The sequence below is a fragment of the Equus caballus genome, chromosome 25 (genome assembly GCF_041296265.1).
Source record: "Equus caballus isolate H_3958 breed thoroughbred chromosome 25, TB-T2T, whole genome shotgun sequence".
Taxonomy (NCBI): Eukaryota; Metazoa; Chordata; class Mammalia; order Perissodactyla; family Equidae; genus Equus; species Equus caballus.
The window spans coordinates 29,636,592-29,651,798 of NC_091708.1; the positions used below are offsets into that span (position 1 = coordinate 29,636,592).

The 15,207-nt window shown below is 45.1% G+C and overlaps 1 protein-coding gene across 7 annotated transcripts in view; it reads right to left on the bottom strand.

The window, feature by feature from the left end:
* Positions 1 to 15,207, bottom strand: part of ASTN2 (astrotactin 2) — an 828,204-nt gene that overhangs the window by 537,399 nt on the left and 275,598 nt on the right. For all 7 annotated transcript variants that reach the window (XM_023628756.2, XM_023628754.2, XM_070251110.1 and 4 more), the window contains one exon: positions 10,677 to 10,784. In XM_023628756.2, the coding sequence (XP_023484524.1) occupies positions 10,677 to 10,784 (108 nt within the window). The remainder of the gene's footprint in view (positions 1 to 10,676; positions 10,785 to 15,207) is intronic.

A 15,207-nucleotide genomic window follows, 5' to 3' on the forward strand; every position in this document is an offset into this window, starting at 1 on the left:
CACACGGAAAAATTCATGAATATGCAATGGACCTGGCACAAAAGTCACACTCAATAAATGCTTGCTATAAATTGTTATTCCTCTTATAATTGTTATATAAGCTCCTGGCTTGGGAAAGGGAGGATATACTTGATGAGAGCCCAGTGTCAGAAGAGCAACAGGGATGTGCTGTTGGCTAATATGTCAAGGCAACTGTAGACTGGTTTTTCTCAACTCTGGCTGAAAATTAGAATCTGGAAAGGATTATATACCAATACCCAGACATTCCCATGTAATTGGTCTGAGATACATATTGGAACTAGTGTTTTTAAAAGCTTTCCAAGTGATTGTGAGGTTCAGGTAGGTCAGAGAACTACCTAGCTCCGACCTCACAGCTGAGGATACCTGCCTTGCTATTGGCTCTGACCTGACCTAGGTTCTAGGACTCATTATTCTTCAGGTGGGTAGCACCAGAGCGTCCAACCTCCTACTCAGGAACTAACAATCCAGCCTCCCCAGCTGAACTTGGTTTCTGAAAAGAGATCCTTGGCCTGGAGCCTTGGACTTTGTGGTTCACTTTGTTCCATTCCTAGTGCAGTGTCCCCCAGGAAAGATTCTGGAGTGCTCAGAGAGTTTCTAGAAAATGGTTCTTGCCTGCCAGCCTGTGTCTAAAATCTTACTTCTTACTGACACTTCTCAGTGGTGTGCTGCTAAATGTTTAATAATGGGCTCTCTAAGGAGGAAGGGGAAGTTTCCATTGCAGTGTTTGCCAATTGCCATGGTGTAAATACTTCCGCCACGGTTGATTATAAGCTACCAACAGGCCACCACTCACAGCAGAGTTGGGAATGATGAGCAAAGTTGGCTCTCACAAACTGGTACGGGTTGGCGCCAGTACAGCAAGTCCTCTTTGCCATGTTTTCCTACCTGAGCAAATACCAGGATCCCCACTGTTGGTGGTGTCCTGGGAGGGTTTGTCCCCATGGATGCTGCCTTTTTTCCTCCCTACGGAACTGACTTCTCAGTGCCTGAACTGCTTCTGACCAGCCCTAATCCTGGTCCAAGCTCCTCCCGGGCTGATGCCCCTAGGAAGGGTTACGGAGTTGCCACCAGGAAGTTCTCAGGGATCTGATCAGGCTTTCCGCACCAGCACAGATATGGGTAACTACCTCCTGTCTCTTTAGTATATACCTTGTGCCAGGCACTGTGGTATGCATTTTTTGTGCATTATCTCAATCACATGACAGTCTGACCAGATTTTTGAAACCAAATAGCTTAAGTTCAAATCTCAGCTCCCCTTACCTTATAGTAGTCTCACGTTAGTGACCTCTCTAAGCCTCAGTTTCCTTATCTGTGAAATAGAGATAAAAACAACCTCTTCTCATGGTATTACTTGGAATTCCATGAGATGATGCATATAAAGAACACAGACCAGCGTACAGAGAGTTTAATAAATCAAATACCATTCTTCTGTCCTTTTCCTCTTTCTCCCTCCTGGTTGTCTCTGTTTCTATCGTAGGCTCTGAGAATGGTACTGCTGAGAAGAACTTAGAGAGTGTCAAGTTCTACCCTGTTGGTTGGCAGATAGAAAACTGAGGCCCAGAGCCTTGCTCAATTCTCATGATCAAACAAGTGTAGACCCAGGATTGGAACCCAAATCTTAAGCCTTCCAGTAGTTTCTCAGTACTCTCTTGCTTGGCCTTTCCTCCCTCTGTCCTTGCCTCCCTCTTTCCTTCACAAGCTTATCCCGCACTCCCTCTCCCTAGCTTTCCACCTTGTCCTAACCTCCCCCTACATTCCCTATGTCCATGACCTAGGATAACCTGAGAAACCCACTCCTAAATTGGGTGGTGATGCATTCACCTCTGGGGCCCCCAGCTAACCCTTTGTCTTGAGCTCCAGCCACGCTGTCCTCAGCAGGAATCCCTGTTGGGTAGAGAGGAACAGGCCAGTTGGGCAGAGGAGGTGGAGAGAAATAAGGACACTGGAGTCTTGCTGCTCTGCCTTGAATCCCCCCCATTCCAGGACCAACTGTCCCAGGTCCCTGACATCATTCCCTCCCTCCACAGCCTGGGCTTTGGGACATTCTTTCCAGGTCACTCTAGCGACAAAGGCTTAGAGGATGATTAATTACCGATCGATCCGTCGTCAGTGTTTACTCTTTTCTGAGTAGCAAGTCCTAGGGGTGCACCCTGCAGGCTGGCAGAGGTGCCTGTGAAAGAGGCTGTCCTTAGGCAAGGGACAAGGATGGCGAAGGGGAAAAGTCACATCACAATGTCCCCAAGAGGCCAGGCCCACCAAATTCATGTTCTTACTGAAAATGTCTACTTTCTTTTTCTAGAAGCAAGACCAATTTGCTGGCTAGCATATTGGCAAAAGGCCATGGAGCTGTGCCTGGCTCAGGCACTGATTTGCTGTGCTTAACCAGTTAGCATTTAGTAAGCATTGATCACAGGGCAGGCACACTTGGCTAAGCATGTCCTTTGCATACATTATCTCCTTTAATGCTCACAACAAGCCAAAGTCGGAGTAGAAGGACTAATACTAGACTTATCTTCCTTTACCCAGGAGAAATTGAGGCTCAGAGAAGGAAAGTGCCTTGCTCTAAGCCACACAGCTAGGAAATGGCAGAGCAAGGATTTCGACCCCTGACTGCTGATTCCGAAGCCTATAATCAACCTGGAAGGACTACTGTTTACTTAATGTTTTGGTCAGGAAAAAATTTCAAACTTTTGGAAAAGGTACAAGATAAGAAGAGTACAAAAAACATCTATATACCCTTTGCCCAGAATCACCTCTAGTTAACACTTTTCCCTTTTGCTCTGTCATTTGAAAGGGGTGACATTTTAACCTTGAGTAAAATGCTTTCCTTCTCTCAGCCTTGTTTTCTATGTTCATAAAGTAGAAGATGGGATGGATTATCTTTAGGATTGAGAAAACCCTGTGGTTAGATGAGAGATGATGAATAAAGGATAGGGTGCGTATCCCAATGGTCAAGGCATGCCTCCAGCCTATTTCTTTTTTTATTTCTTTTTTTATTTCTTATTTTTTTTTCCCAAGGAAGATTAACCCTGAGCTAACATCCACCACCAATCCTCCTCTTTTTGCTGAGGAAGACTGGCCCTAGAACTAACATCTGTGCCCATCTTCCTCTATTTGATATGTGGGACGCCTGCTACACAGCATGGCTTGATAAGCAGTGCACAGGTCTGTGCCCAGGATCCGAACCAGCAAACCCCAGGCCACCAAAGCAGAGAGCATGAACTTAATTCCTGCACCACCTGGCCGGCCCCTCCAGCCTATTTCTATAGCTCATCTACTATCATCTCACAGCCACATTCTTTGGCTCTACCCACTTTCTGACATCTCTCCAGTCCCCACTCCCAGTGTACCATGTACCCTCTGCCCCTCATACTGGGCAGGTGCTGTTCTGTTGATGCTCGACTTTCACCCCAACCTATTCCCGTTTCCTGAAGTTTCTGTTCCATCTTGGCATTCACGGCTTGTATTTCAGAATTAATCTCCTACCCTCAATCCTCAAAGGCCTGCTTTCTTGCAGATTTGGCTCAAACTTTCTCTCACCTGTCCTTTTCCTCAAAAACAGGATTAAATCTTGTGCATGCACTTGTGTGTGTGTGTGTGTGTGTGTGTGTCTGTCTGTCTGTCTGTCTGTCTGTTTTGGCAAGGGAGAATAAAAAAACACAACCATACAGATTAGCACAAAGTTTTGCTTACAACTTCAGAGTTCTTATCACTAGAGAAAATCTCATCTTAAGAACTGCCATATTAAAACAAGCAACTAAAACAAAGAAATAAGCAAAACCAGGGGGCATTCAGGCCCCCGTTCTCTCTGCTGGGAAACAAATTAGCAAAGCTTAGAGAAAAGTGCATGGGATTGGGAATCTGAAAACTGGCTGAGAACCAGCAGATGAGAATAGTGAAGCCTAGAGGGGGAGAGAGACTCGCCCAAGGCCACAGAGCCACCCATGCAGAGCTGGGTCGGGAGGCCCATGCTGGGTGCTTGCACTGCTAGAATCATCAAGCAGCTGTGGCGGCTCTGTCTCCTGCTCAGCATTGTGCCTGGGGCGGGCCATGCCATCTGCACTTCTCATCTGGACCTTCAATTATACACTGGCTTGTTCTGATCAGCATCACTTCTCTGTATGAGCTGTGTTCCCCCCAAGGAGATTATCACTACCTTGAGGCTGGGGGCCCAGGGTCCATTTCCCGTAATACCCAGCCTCATGCTTAGTAAGGTTGTTTATTCCATAAATAGAGGTTAGACTAGAATGAACTTCAGACTTGATGACATGAGGCATAAACATCCTTGTTTGATGGACAGGAAAACTGAGGCCCCAGGGGCACAGGCTCACCAAGTGTCACTGAGTTAGTTGTGGGGGTACAGACTTCAATACTCATCTCTTAACTCTGGGTCCAGTGTCCTTTACTCTATGTAGTGTCATCTCTGGATAATAAAGCTGAAATTATGCCCAGTGGGAACCTATCATAATCCGCTACTTCATTAGTTAATTCTGTAGAAAACCATGAGAATTGGCAAATCCCAAACAAGTGATGGATTGGATGATTATTTCCTTGACCAAACATGGAATTCTTTGTTTGACAGATAGACTCCTTTAGGCAGTAAGATCATGTATGATATGAGATCAGATTCATTTCACAAAGCATTGTGAGATTTCACTCATGCTTCCTGGACCAGTCCTACAGGTAAGGGCCACCTGTATGATGTGGATGGTTTAGGGCAGGGGTCAGCACACTGTGAGCCGCAGGTGACATCTGGATCAGCATCTGTTTTGGAGACAGAGTTTCATTAGGACATGTTTATGTTCATTCATTTATATGTTGTCTATGGCAGCTTTCAAGGTACAACAGCAGAGCTGAGTGGTTCCAACAGTGACCGCATGGCCTGTAAAGCCGAAAATGTTTACTAATGGCCATTTACAGGGAAAGGCTCCTGAGTCCTCATTTAGGAAGTCCCACCAGACACACATATCTTGGTCTCTCAGTCTCTGTTTCTTAGCCCCTTTGCTCTCTTCCTCTCTGCAACTTGCCATATTGATTAATACATTTCTTTGCTCTGCCGTGAGGTTCTACCCGGCCATACCAGACACCTTTGAATAACAGTCCCATTTCCCTTACAAAGAATCTGGGGCTCGGGGAAGCTCAGATTCTCACACTATATCATAAATCTCTTTTTCAGTAGACCCTATGATCAAAAATGAGATTTTAGCTGATTTAGTTTGGGGTTCAGAATGTTTTCAAGGGAAGGGAAGTTTAAGGAGGAAAGAACAAAATTTCTTGAGCACCTCTGGGTGAATCCTGGAACATTCCATCTCTGGACTTGCTCACCCTGTAAGGTAGGAGTCAACAGCTCTATTTTATACAGAGGGAAGCACCCAGAGGTTCAACGTCTATCCATGGCCACATGAAAGGGACTAGGTAAGGTCACAACTCATAGCCAGGTCTGGATAATCTAAAGCCACTTCTATTTCTTTCATGGGACATGCTAAAGAGATAGAGCTAGGTAAGAAAAACCTATTAGATGTTTCTTCTCTTTTCCTCCTCCATGTCCCTCTCCCGATATCATCCCGAGGTGTATCTTTCTCTGCCAGGAACCTCCTGGACTTGTAACATCCCTTCAGATTGCACACACTCCCACCATGCTCAAGAAATCCAGACAGACTGGGTTTTCAACATAAGTACTCAGGCCCTCCCAGGTATGTCCTTCCCTGGTAGCCTTGAGGTGAAAGAATGAGCAGGACTGAGGCCTCAGTTCTGCTCATCAGGAACTGGAAAGAGAAGGAGAGAGAGAGGAGACCCTTTTCCAGCAAGTGGGAATGGAGTGAGAGAAAACAAGAGGGGCAAACTGGAAAGCAGCATCCACCCTGAGCACTTATAATAATCCAGACACTGGACCAGGAATTTCTTTCATTCATTCATTAATCATTCATTCTCTCAAAAATAGGAACCCAGTACATACCATGGACCCATCCCTGTGTTTGGTGCCACAGATGGAAAGCTGGGCACAAATGACAATGTGCCTATTCTCGTGAAGGTTCCAGTTCAGCAGAGGGTACAAATAATGCCCAGAGAACAGATCAGTAAACGTAAAATTATAGCTTTGATGAAGTCAACAGAGAGGGAAGAACACAGGAGCTGATGTTGAATGAAACAGGGAAATTAGGTGCAGGATGGCTTAGCTGAAGAGCCACCATTTAAGTGAAGATGTCAGAATGAGTGGGAGTGAGTCAAAGGGCAAGGGAGAGCAGTCCATGCTGGTGAAGATTCTGGCAGGACAGACATGGGAGTCTTGGAGAAGAGGCTCGGGTGGCAGGGGCAGACAGAGCCCTGGGGACATGGGCGGGGCAGGACCACCTGGGGGATTGTAGGTACAATGAGAAGTTCACATTCCATCCTAAAGGCAGAAGGATGGAAAGTTTCTAAGCAGAGAAGCGACACGATCCCCATTTACGTTTTTTAAATGATCACTCTGGCTGCGGGTTGAAAATGGGTTGCAATACGGAAATTGAGACCATGGAGAAGGTGATGTTAGCAGTTTTTAAGCAAAGGATGTAGATGACAGGGACTAGGATGGTGGCAATGGAGAAAGGAAACTGTAGTTATAAAGGAGATGCTCATGTTCCCATTTAATCTTCACAATTACCCTGGGAGGGAGGTACTGCACCCCATTTTAAAGATGAAAATATTGAGACTACTGGCTCGTGTCATGTGAATGAACAGTGATAGTGCCATGTCTGAGCCCAGGCCACCTTTCAGCTTCAACTCTTCCAGGAAGCCCTCCTGGAAGCCCCACATCTCTCTAGTGTTCCTCCAACTCTCTCAGGGCTGGGACAGTATGTAGCACTCAGGTAACATCAGGTTATTCTTTGTCTTCCAACGTCTTCTAATACCTTTCCCAGCACCACGCAGCACCAGGCAGGGCCCTTAGGAAGACTTTATCTCATACTTGCTGACTTGCTCTTGAGCATCCCTTTTCAACCTCTACTTGTCAATTGCTAAAGTGAGACTCAGAGACGGGCAGTGGCTTGGTCAAGGTCATACAGAAAACTGGTGGCAAATCTGGCATTAGAAACCACTGCTCCTGTCACTGTCAGATGACTTCAGAGTCCCAACTTCCTTCTGAGCACTTCGAGGATGTCAAGAGTTGAATGCCTTGATCCAGGTCCACATGTACCTTGATTTAGGGAACACACCCAGATCCTCTTTTCAGATGGAACTCAAGGGGTATGGTGAATTACTATGGACTCCAAATGCTATGAAATGACTATTTTCAACCAGCATAGGGATCCACCTTTCCTGGCATTTTTACCTCTTTCTTCCTTCATCTCATTGCAATTTATCATCTCCTCTGTGCCATAGCCAGGCTGGCCTGCACAGCCCTGAGCAGACCACAGGCATTTCCTAAAGAAGAGCTGGGATGGTGGTAGCAGAGGTGGAGAGAAGACTGGAACAATGGGGATTCAGGTAGGCCTGGGGGTGAAGGCAAGGCCCAATGGGATGCTAGAAGCCACTCTCATGTCAGGGGCAGACACCCTCTCCAAAAAGAGAATCAGGAAAGAGGAGAGACATTGGGCATGGTGGAGGCCGACAGGATGCAAAGGGAGCAGGAACTGGAAGCCAGGTACATTTCATGAGTGAGAAGTGACCTCAGAAATCAAACTCATGGCTTATGCTCAGGGAAGCCTGGATACGTGGCGTGACTTGACTGAGGTCACACAGCAGGTTGGCAGCAGATCTGAGATTCGCCCACACACTTGGCCCAGTGTTCCTTCCTCAGCAGCTCAGCTCTACCATGATTTCTTCTCTCCCTCCTTACCCCCCATCTGTGTGCTTTATAGATACAACTAATTTTAATCCTTAGAACAACCCCTGAGCTTTAACTTTACTATCCTTATTTTTCAGATTAGGAAACATGCACAGAGAGGTTAAAGGTCATGTTCAAGATGGCACCACTAGTAAGTGTTGGGGCATGGATTTGAACCCAAGAAGCTTGCTGCAAGAATCCATGCTCTTAATACTCTGTTCCATTGCTGTCTCATCCCCAAGGGCTCCCAAAACCTTCCCTGTGCATTTTTCCCATTAGGGCAATGAGGGCTGAAGGTGCCCCAACTCCTGTACAACATATAAGAAACAGCAAAGGGTCACAACCCTTCACTGGGGGCCAGGACATCTGCAGAACTGGACAGTGAGCTCTAAGTTAATTTGGCTGGAGCAGAGCCTTTGCCATGACCAAGTTCACTCTGTGCTCAACAAACAACCGCAGCAACAGCAGCAGCACCAATAACCTTGACAACATCAACTATAGTGTCAGGAATGCTTTGCCTGTGATCCCGCAAATGCTAGGGTAACACACTCAGGGCATCTACACCTGCAATTCTTTCCCTGCTCTCTCAATTCCTTTCCTTGCATTCTTTTCCCTTAGCATTGTCATCCTCTAATATATTTATACTTTGATATAATAATACAAGCTCCACAAGGGTTTTTAAAAATTCTTGCTCAGTTTGTATCCCCAGTGCCTAGAAGAGCATCAGACACACAGTTGGTGCTTAACAAATATTTGAAATATGTATGGAAGGAAGGGGTGGAGGGAGAGAGGGAGGAAGGAAGGAAGGAAAGAAGTAGGGAAGGGAGGGAAGAAGAAAGAAGAGAAGGGAGGGAGGAATGGAGGAAGGGAGGCAGGCACGAGAGGAAGGAAGAAAGAAGGGAAGGGAAGGAAGGAAGAAAGGAGGAAAGAAAGGAGGGAAGGAAAGAAGAAAGGAGGGAAGAGAGAGCCGAAGGAAGAAAGAAAGGAGGGAAGGAGGGAAAGGAGGGAAGGAGGGAAGGAAGAAAAGGAGGGAGGGAAGAAAGAAGGAAGGTAGGAAAGGGTTGAGAGGCCTCAGAGCCCTGGTCCTCGCCATCTTGGACACATAGACTGCCCCTCTGGAGTGTATGGAGGCCCCGGGCCAAGTCTTTTATCTCAAGTCCTGTGGCTTATTTTTGCTTTGGTTTTTTAAGTTTACCTCCGATTTATGAGGGGCACACTCAGTGATGAATGCTTTTCCAATTAGCTGTAAATAGCCCAGTCCTGCAGAGGAGACCCACTGACTTCCCCAGCCCTAATTCTGGCTGCTGTCTTAGGGGAGGGAGAAGACAGGTCCAGAACCATCCATCTCCAACTTCTAAATCGCCAAAGCAGCAGATACCAGAAAGTCGAGGCATGGGAAAGAGTGGGAGGCAGGCCCAATTATTCTAACAGCTGCAGAGGCTGCAAAACCTTCCCAGGTGATGTGCCAAAGGAGACACTCCCCAAATGGGGCCTTTTCAGCGGAAGGCACCAGAGATAGAGAGGCATGGAAAACAACAATGAGAACCGAACTGACATTAATAACGTCTACACTATTTGCCCTTAGCATATACCAGACGCCATGATAAATTTTTTATATAACACAACCAAAATTCATCTCCAAGTCTATAAGTTAGTTTATAAAGCCCAATTGACAGATGAGAAAACTGAGGTATAGGGAGGGCAGATGACTTGCCTAAGAGCGAAAGGAACCAGGAAGCTATGTGATCCATCTCTTTGAATGTCCACCATGCATCGGTGGAATGCACGCAGAATTGTTTCGTGAGTAAGATTCTCCCCCTCTTCCCTCTCCCAGGCACATCTTCAGCCCACCTCTGTGCAGTGGTGGGAGAGCCACAGGCTGCTACATGCCTTGATTAGCTGCCTCCATGTTTGCCAGAGGACCCTGCTTCTTTCCGGGGCCTGGTCTAAGCCCACAGATCTGCCCTGAAGCACTGGCATGGAATACATGTTTGCACCCCAAGTCCTCTCCCAAGAATGCAATCTTGAACTTGCTGCTTTCCCATCTTTATAAGACACTCAGGGATGAGGGATTATATTCACAGGGAGTTGCCTGAAATATGCTCTAATTTCCCTTCAGAACACGTTTAATCATCAGAGTACTATGGACCTTGGCCTCTAGGTTTAGCCTGTTATAAAGTCCTGCTTTGGCATTTTGACATCTCCTCACGTTGGGTATCATTGTAAGAAATAATTATGCATTGATACTGATTTCATCTCTTGAAGACATGTCTAGAAAATCACATGGTTTCCTGTTTATAGGAACCGACTGGAGAACTTTCTCCCTGGTCTGGGTGTCAGGTAGATAGACTTTCCTGAACAAACACTGTCTCTATCCCATAGACCCTGAACATTTTACAGCTGAGTGTGTTTCCTTCTGCACTTCAGTTAGTAAGAATCTCTGAGTTAAACTATCACCTCCTTCTCAGAACTACACAATAATGTGGCATAGATTACCTTGTGTCAATTTAACTTGAGTTTGAGTAATTTTCTTTATTCCTATTTTCCTTTCCATCCAATTCTCTTATTTATTTCATTTCTTGTGCTTGGTTAAAAAAAACTGCATAAACTTAAAAAAAATCATCCCCAAATCCTTTGAGGCATGAGGTAGGACAGAAAGCCAATAAAGAATGGAGAGGGAAAGAACATAATGGTGATCACTTGTCTAGCCAGGGTATTGAATGCCAAGCTCAGTGTTAACCGGATCCAGGACCAGGTTGAAAAAGATTTAGGATTTGTCATTAAGCACAAAATCTGCTTCGAAGTTTTCTTTCTACAAACGCTGTTTCTGGGCCCCTCCCAAGGACTCCTTTACCTTTGCTGCGGCGACGACTGCGGTACTGCTCCGTGTAGAACGTCAGCTGCGTCTCGTCGTCTGCCTCTGACCCCGACATCCCTTTGGTTCTCCCAAAGCTGATTCCCCCTGCGAGGAAGCACAATCCATCAGTCATCGCAGGCCTCCAGAAGCTTGCTAAATCCCTCATCCGTCCCAAAGATCAGCAACCCCATCCCCCAGACTTCTTTCTGTAAGCCCCAAGTGATCCAGGAGTCGGTATGATTTATGGAGGGAGTTCAGGCTCTGCGGTGAGCCAGATCTGGGTGCAACCAGGGCTTGGCAGCCTCGGGGCTGTGTGACCTTCTGAGCCCTGGATTCTTTCTTTCTAAAATAGGGACAGTAACTATTAACTTTGGGTTGTTTCTTTGAAGATTAAAGGAGATATGATATGTAAAACACACAATACTAAATAGTTTCTAGCTATATTGTTGCTTAATATATGAGCTTATCTCTAAGAAAACACTCCAGGCAACTTAATTTCACACACTTCAGTCAAGCGCTTACTAGATGCCAGGCCCAGAGCCAGACATGGGGATACAAAGATAGATACAACCCGGTCCTTGCCAGCCCAGGGATCATAAGCTAGTCGAGGAGACAAATGGCATCCTAAGGAGCCTTTAACCTAATTTATAGCTACATTTTCCACACAATGAGATCCTGGGAATATGGAGGAGGGCAATCCATCCCAACATGGAGGACCTCAGAAGGCTTTATGGCAGAAGGAAGATTTAAGTCAGGGCTGGAAGGATGGATGGGGCTTCAGTAGTAGAAAATGGAGTTCCAAGGAGACGAAAAAACTAGAGCATCCTTGCGGATGAGGAGTGTGGGCAGATGGAAGCAACATCTAGTGGAGTACTGACTGGCAAGACTATGCTGGAGCCACACAGTGGAAGTCCCTGGGTGTAACCAATATATTCAAAGTATTATCATTTTAACAAGTAATCAATATAAAATGATTAGTATTGAAATATTTAATATACCTTTTCACAATGTTTTCAAAACCCAGTGTATATTTTATGCTTACAATGCAATACAGACTGGCCACATTTCAAGTGCCCACCATATTGAAGAGCATAGTTCTGGAGACACTTATACAACAAATATCACTGAGCATAATTAACGGCCAGGATCTGGGCACAGGAAAGAAATGAATAAGCCACAGACCCCACGAACGTGTTGAAATTTTTTTTAATGTGACTTGGATGAAAACTGGTGTAGCTCAGATTCCATTAAAAGATAATAGCCATTGTCTCTGCCTTCAGGCACTTAGAGTCTAGTAGGTTCCTACAATGGGTTAATCTATGAGCCATGAGAGGTAATGCACTTCTGTAGAAATTAGGGTAGTAGAGTCAGGCATGAGTTCTAGTCTTGGTCTCACTTATTAGCTGTGTGGGCTTGGGCAATGCAACCAATCTCTCTTAATTCATCTTTAAAAGGGAACAGTAACTCTCAGTTCACATGGTCCTTATGAGGAAATGGTATAGTGTGTGTAAACAGTTGGCACAAAGACCAAAGAAGCGAGAGTGAGGGCACATTCCTCATGTGTTCAATGCTTGCCTGAGTCTACTAGAAGAAAAAGAAGCACTGCTGGGTGGGAGGAGCAACTCCCTGCCTTCTGTGACATACTAGGGTTTTGGCAGCCACCCAAGGCATATAGCCCCTGAGTGTCCATATAATCTGAAGAGGACACAGGCCAATTACAGACTGCCTTGGAGACAATTCAGATGGATGGAAAAGGGCCCCCTCTGCTAGCATTTTAATATGAAATTGGTGATTTAGTGAACTAAAATGCAGTCACTTATTGTAGAGGGCTGCTCAAGTATTTCCAATTAGAGGCTGAGACAAAGTGAGAATGGTCAGAGACTGGCCAGCGAAAAGGAGAGGACACAGCAGCTCCGGGTTCTTCTGGTCCTGAGTGGTCGGGGAGGGAGCCATGATGGCCAAACACATACCACAGTCTGATAAGCACTGCTCTGGGCACTTTATATGCAACATCCCATCTACATCTCACAAGGGGTCTGAGAGCTAAGAATCATCCCCCTTTTACAGAAGGGCAAAGCAACCCTCAGAATCTCCATGTGGCTTATCCAAAATCACACAAATTACAAATGGCAGAGCCCCCAAATTTGAACCTGGCTTTTCCCTGATTCAAAACCCTTTCTGTTCTCATGCAAAGATTAGTAATTAGTCATTAAGGAAATGCAAATCAAGGCCAACATGAGATACCATTTCATATCCATTAGGCTGGCCATAATCAAAATAATGAGGCAGTAACAGGTGTTGGAGAGGCTGTAGAGAAATTGGAACTCTCATACACTGCTGGTGGGAAGGCAAAATGGGAAGGCAAAAGCCACTGTGGAACATACTTTGACGGTTCCTCAAGAAGTTACACACAGAATTACCACATGACCCAGCAATTGCTCTTAGGTATAGTCCAAAAGAATTGAAGAGAGGGTATCAAATAAATAGTTGTACAGGAACGTTCATAGTAGCATTATTCACAATAGCCAAAAGGTGGAAACAACGCAAATGTCCATCCACTGATGAACAGATAAACAAAATATGGCATATTCACCACAGAGACTAAAAATGGTGGTTGCCAGGGCTGGGCAGGAGGAAAGGAATAGAGAGTGACTGCTAATGAATATGAGGTTTCCTCTTGGTGTGATGGAAAGCTCTCGAAACTAGATAGAGGTGATGATTACACAATCTTGTGTATATACTAAATGGCGATGGACCTTAAAATAGTTAATGGTTAATTTTACGTTATGTGAACTTTACCTCAATAAATAAAATACTAAAAGAAAAGAGACACTCTGTTCTCCTTGTAACATCACAAGACTGATGATAGAACTGTAGAATGGGAGGGATGTGAAAGCTGGGAGAGGGAAAGGAAGAGGGTAAGTTGAGACACAGGGTGGAGACATCACAGAACCATGTTGAAAGGGCCAAGCTCAGACATCCTGAGTCCTGACCCAGTGTTTGAGACGCAGAGGATGACCATTCAGTCTGTCCTGGACCCAGAGGTCACCTCACATAATCACAACAGCCCTCATTCATTTTTTCATTCATTCAACAAGTATTGACTAAATGCCCACAATGTACCAAACACTGTTCTAGTCACTGAGGATAAAGCAGTAGATAAAACAGATAAAAACTTTCTGACTTCAGAGCTTACCATCTGGTGAGGAAGCAATTGAGATATTGCAGGCATGATGCTAAGTCCTCTACAGAGAAATTATCTCAATTTTGCTGATAAATAAACTGAGCTATTCAGAGGTATTTATAAGCTTCCCCAAGATGACATAGATATTTGGTGGCAAACAAGAGACAGGACCCCAAGTTTGCTCTGGGGCAAATCCGGGCATTTGAACAACTTGAAAGTCATATTATGGGAAAGGATGAAGCAGGAGTTAGGATGTATGGTCTTTTCTGGCCTATGAGAAGGGACTCATTACCCTTCACTGCAAATCTACCTTCTCTGATTGGGCTGCCCTGTCCGCAAACCTGTTCTGCCAGCCTCTGGTAGGCCCACCCCTCCACACTCCATCTCCCACGCTCTTGGTATCATGATGGATGGTGGTGACATGTTAAATTATTCAGGCTCCGTGTCTTCCTCGAGCTGGTGACAGCGATATTGCATTTTTAGATTGCCCAGAACTGCGCCAGATAGAGAAATATGTAGCTCGGGAATGCAAAAACCCATGTGACCCCCAACCGTCCAGTGAATACAAATTGTGCCAGTCATGGCAACAGGACAAAAGCCGCTTACACTTCCCACACCCCTAAACCACACAACTCACAACAGCTCTGAGCTCTAGAGCTAAACCACAGATGTTCATGCACATCCGCCACTTGGAGATGCCCTGACCACAATTGCTACCTCTCATCAGGACCACTGTGGGCCAGGCATAGTGCTGGGCACTTTACCCAGAAGTGACTACACATATTCCAATTCCTCCAAATGTGGAAAGAGAGGCTGAAAGAGGCAAAGCTTTTCACCTGCAGTCACACAGCCAGTAAGTGGCAGGACCTGAATTCAAACCCTGGTTTATCTGATCACCCAGGGAAGATTCTGTCACACTATTGGGACTCGTGTTGAATTTTTAAAATGATATTTAGGGTTAAAAAAATGTTTATGGTAAAATGTAAATAAACACGAGTGTTTATAATTTCAGAAAAAAACAATAGAAGTGACCTACAGGTCCATTTACAGGAGACTGATTTAAAAAATGTTGGCATATCTGTAAAATAGACTTTCACGACACCATTAAATACAGTGACATAAATCTATATTTATTGGCATGCAGACTCTCCATCATATAGTATTGAATGAAAAACTGTACAGAGAAGAATACAAAGAGGGATTCCACTTGTAAACTTGTACATTCTTGCTGATATCTGGTGCGAATTCCACTGAGCACATGTAATAAAAAATAAATATATTTTAATTTAAAAAATAAAGAGGGAAGAAGTAAAAGTCATTCTGGGATGTTCATGATCTAAGGCT